The sequence below is a fragment of the Dipteris shenzhenensis genome, chromosome 7, assembly GCF_047967505.1.
Source record: "Dipteris shenzhenensis isolate YYH24624 ecotype China chromosome 7, Dip_SZ_1.0, whole genome shotgun sequence".
NCBI classification, from domain to species: domain Eukaryota; kingdom Viridiplantae; phylum Streptophyta; class Polypodiopsida; order Gleicheniales; family Dipteridaceae; genus Dipteris; species Dipteris shenzhenensis.
The window spans coordinates 21,103,472-21,108,234 of NC_141602.1; the positions used below are offsets into that span (position 1 = coordinate 21,103,472).

General features: G+C 46.4%; 1 protein-coding gene across 1 annotated transcript; it reads left to right on the plus strand.

The window, feature by feature from the left end:
• The first annotated feature begins 254 nt into the window (after positions 1–254).
• On the plus strand, positions 255–2,171 carry LOC147900080 (glucan endo-1,3-beta-glucosidase 8-like). The gene is made up of 2 exons (XM_087377122.1): positions 255–513; positions 1,055–2,171. Exons 1-2 carry the CDS (start codon positions 311–313, stop codon positions 2,154–2,156), a joined length of 1,305 nt encoding a protein of 434 aa, XP_087233248.1. The 5' UTR covers positions 255–310; the 3' UTR covers positions 2,157–2,171.
• The last annotated feature ends 2,592 nt before the right edge of the window (positions 2,172–4,763 follow it).

The following is a 4,763-nucleotide window of genomic DNA, read 5'->3' on the forward strand; positions in this document are numbered from 1 at the left end:
GTTCCCAGCTCTCTCTTTCTCTCTCTCTTTCTGTCTCTGTCTCTACATTTTGCATCCTATCGTTTACTGTTTTCTGATCTGCCTCCTCTTTTTTGTACCCCATTAGCCCCCCCATCCCCCTCCTTTTTCCTTCACCATGACCCCTCATCCTTCTCCACATTGCTTCCCCATTTGCACCACAAAGCCACCCATTTTTCTCCTCTGCGCTCTCTCTGTCATTTGGGCACCTCTCTCCCAGTCGGCTCTGGCTCTTGGTGTCAACTGGGGAACTCAATCTTCTCACCCCCTGTCTCCCGGGACGATCGTCAAAATGTTGAAGGACAATCACATACCCAAAGTGAAGCTCTTTGATTCCAACAGCAGCGTGCTTATGGCGCTAGCCAACTCTGGTATCGAGGTGATGGTGGGCATTCCTAACAATCTGCTCCTCAGCATGGCGGATCCAGCTCAAGCAAACACCTGGGTGAAGAACAATGTTGTTCGCTACTTGTACTCGGGCGGAACGAACATCAAGTACGTGAATAGTATCCCATTCTGTTCTCTGATTGCATTACTCGCTTATCACTTCAATCTTACGGCGTCCTCTTGCTTGAAATCGCAGAAAAGTTTGGCTTCATCGTTCGTTTTTGGTGCTTCTCCTCCCCCCTGCTTAGACTCGAGTACTGAAAACACGACATCAGCTTGTCTCCTTGTTGCCGTACCGTCGTCATTCTGAGCTCTTTTGCGCGCACCACTTAGCCAGCATTGCTTTCTCGATCGTGAGCACCAAGAACCCTTTCGCAGAATCTTCTCTGCCTAGCGTTTGATCAGTCAGGGGGCTGCGGTCTTTCTGGTCGCGTGATTTGGGCGACCTCTCAAGCCTTAGATTGTATATTCCTAGGCTGCATCAACATCTTGAAGTTTGTATGTACGGCAGTTTTTGAGTAGAATAGGCTTGCCTCGTTTGTTTGCTGTCACTGGCGTATTTTGCGTTGGGGTTGATTTATCCGTTGTCTGTTTTCTATGGAACCTTCGAGCTCGTCTCTGAGTTCTTTAGTTGGGCATTCTCTTGCAGGTACGTAGCTGTTGGGAACGAGCCTTTCCTGAAAAGTTACAACGGCAGCTACCTGACCACGACTTATCCTGCGCTTAGAAACATCCAACAAGCACTTGACAATGCAGGCTTGGGAGATCAAATCAAAGCCACTGTGCCAATGAATGCTGATGTTCTCTCAACGTCTTCAGTCCCGTCTCGTTCTGTCTTTAGAAGTGATTTAGCAGACAACATGATGCAGATCGTTGCCCTGCTAGCGCAAAATAACTGCCCCTTCACTGTCAACATATATCCTTTCATAAGTCTCTACAATGACAGGCATTTTCCAGTGGATTATGCATTCTTCGATGGTGCAGCTTCTCCAGTTGTAGATAAGCCCTACACATACAACAATGTCTTCGATGCTAGCTACGATTCGCTAGTAGCAGCATTATCTACAGCAGGGTATGACAATGTGAGCATAATAGTGGGAGAGATAGGTTGGCCTACTGATGGGGATGTCAATGCCAATGTTGATTATGCCACGAAGTTCAATCAAGGCTTTGTGAACCACGTTACAAGTAACATGGGGACACCCCGACGGCCGAATACGGCCATTGATTTCTATCTTTTCAGCCTTATTGACGAGGATATGAAGAGCGTAGCGCCCGGAAATTTTGAGAGACATTGGGGCATATTTCGGTATGATGGCAGGCCCAAGTATTCTCTTTCTCTCTCGGGCTCAAATGGGCGGGCTCTGGTTCAAGCATCGGGCGTGAATTTCTTAACGCAACAGTGGTGCGTGTTGAACCAATATGCAAGCGACTTGTCCTCTCTTACCGACAGTGTCACATATGCCTGCACGAATTCTGACTGCACATCTCTTGGCTACGGCTGCTCTTGCCATCCTTATCTCGATGCCGATGGGAACGCTTCATATGCATTCAACCAATATTTTCAGAGGCAGAATCAACAGCTTGGTACCTGCTCTTTCAATGGTCTCGGCAAGGTCGTTACCCGCAACCCATCGCTAAACAGTTGTGAATTTATAGTGCAAATCGCGGCCAACGCTTGCAACACTTGGAAACGGACATCGGCTTTATCATCAATTGCCACAGTCATGTTTTGTATCTTACTACCGTGATCAGAATATGGAAGGTCTCCACACTTGTACATTCTTCTTAGCTTAATGCCTCCTTTTTTGTGCAAATCAATTTGAAATGTTGCTAGGTACTCGATGCGTACCGTTAATGAAATGACCAGAGGCGACAAAACAAACTGACATTTCGGGCAAAGTTTCTGTCGGGAGGATTAAGTGAAGTGGTTTTCGAGTTCTCCCTTTGTGCTTTCAGATTGTGTGATCCGATAGATCGATCACATGCATTTGGGGAATACACATGGAAGAAGACGATCGTACCATCGGTAGTTGTGATTAACCACACGGCTTGGTATTAGTGTGCATGTGCATCCTTCCACTGTGTGCTTCATGTTTGGAAAGGATTTTGTTCTACATGCAGGGCTGTTCATTCCTGATTCTGAGCATCGAGCGTGTGCTGGAATGAATTCGTATACGTTTCGAAGAACGATAAACATGAGCACATTTACATCATACATACTTAATCCATTCATTTGCCTTTTCCAAACACGCATCTTAGACCCCCTCCCTTAAAAAATAAAATAAAATAATAATAATAAATTTGGAAACAAGCCGACTTGTATTGCAAAACCGGGTGGGGGAACTCCCAACCATAAACCCTCTACAAAAAAGGGGTCAACACCCATGGCCCACGCTAAATTTAGCAACTACACTCATCTCCACATGTAATGATATTTACACCAATAGAAAGCCCTTATCCTTGGAGGCACTCCTTGCCAAGGCACCACTCTCCCCAATTGACTTTGTCTGTTAGCATCCGTTTGCACCAAACGCAGTCTATCCTGCAATTTATCTTCCAACACTCTTTTATGTCCAGCAGCCTCCGGCATATCCTCATCCTCCACACAAATCTTCTCAACATCTTTAATTCGCATCGGATCTGCAGAGCTATTGTATATCCGGTGGTCTTCCCGCGTCAGACACCAGCACAGAGGACTCTGATTGACCAAGTGCCACCATAGACGATGAAGGAACCTCGCTCTCTCCAGCTTCCCCCATCTACTTGAGCTATCCTCCACAGGAGCAAGATCCGCCTCCTTAACCTTAACTTTTTTCTCAACGACCTTCCACGCATTCTCAGCACTCTTCTGGGAGACCTCCTGAACCTCCTTTGGGACCAAATCTGATCATAGATCTACCCTTGGGCGGCCTATTGAACCACCTTTGTTGCACGTTCTTTTGCTTCAACATTCTCCTGAGCCAAGCATGTATTGGCGACACGTCTAGGGCAGTTCTTGGCAAAATGGGATGTACTCCAACAAACGTAACGAGCATTAGGGAAGGGCCCAAAACGGACTTGCACATGGAATGGAACCCCATCCCCCAACTCCACCTCCAAAAAATCAGGAGTCTCCAGACTTCGATCCCACAAAATCCAAGCTTTCCTACGCTTAGATCTAGCATTCGAAGTAGGAGGGACCAAGAGTACTTGACCAAGGGAAGTCGCAAGATGCTCAACTGACTCACTGAGAATCGAAGGCACATTAGGAAAGTCGACCCATATAGGACATTTGTGATACATGAATTCATCCACGCTAAAAGACGGACTCCACGAAATGACCAAGACAGTAGCACCCGAAAACATGAAGGATCTACCCACCACCTCATTACGCAAGGCTTCTAACACAGACTTGACAAGAAAGAAACCCTTCCCAAGAAACCTGGCAGAGAACCCCCCCCACGAAATCTTGCACTCAAACAGCAGAAAGTCCTCCAATTCTTTGAAAGAGGGCACACGGCCAGTGAAGAACAAGTACACCCCCCCCTTGGCCAGCCGAACGAGGGATCGAGTCAATTTCGAACTTGTACACCATGGAGTGCTTGCGCCTTGATTCGAACCAAGGCTTCTTCAATGTCTCCTTCGATCTTCTCAGAGCTTCTGCTTGCACCAGCTTCCTTGCGTCTTCGTCTCCAAGCTCTGAAAATCCACTCATGAGTTTTTTGGTGATCACATCTGCGAAAGAAGGCTCTGACGCCTCAACCTCTGCTTGCTTGTTTCCATCCTCTACAGCCTGCCTTGCCTCCTGCGGCACTACTTCATCATTGTTCATTAGGCTCTATCTAATTGCTACATCTGTTGCTCCATCCTCCCATGGGCACTTACTCTACTTCTCTGCACCAGTGCTTGCTCCACTCTGTATCATGCACAGGGACACTCTCGTGACACTCTTGCCTTCCCTTGTCCTATAGATAGTTACTTCTTCAGACTCATTTTGTTTGGTTCTTATGGACTAGGATTTGAGTATTCTAGGTCTCTGTTTTCTAGACCCCCTCCGTTGGGTCTCAATGTGTGTGTAGCGCGCGCTCTCTCTCTCTCTCCCAAATCAAATTTAATTGATAAGTATTCAAAAAGGAATATATATATATATTTTTCTTATATTAATTTCTTTAGTACACTGATAGTGCTGACTACACCACACTGTTTCTCGTGTGGCCGCTTCTCTCTCTCTCTCTCTCTCTCTCTCTCTCTCTATATATATATATATATATATATATATATATATGCATTCTGCCACATGGTCATAGTCTGAGCTCTTTTACCCCCCATGACTCCCACGTGTTATAGCCCCCTCTTGCTCTGAACTTACATAGCCC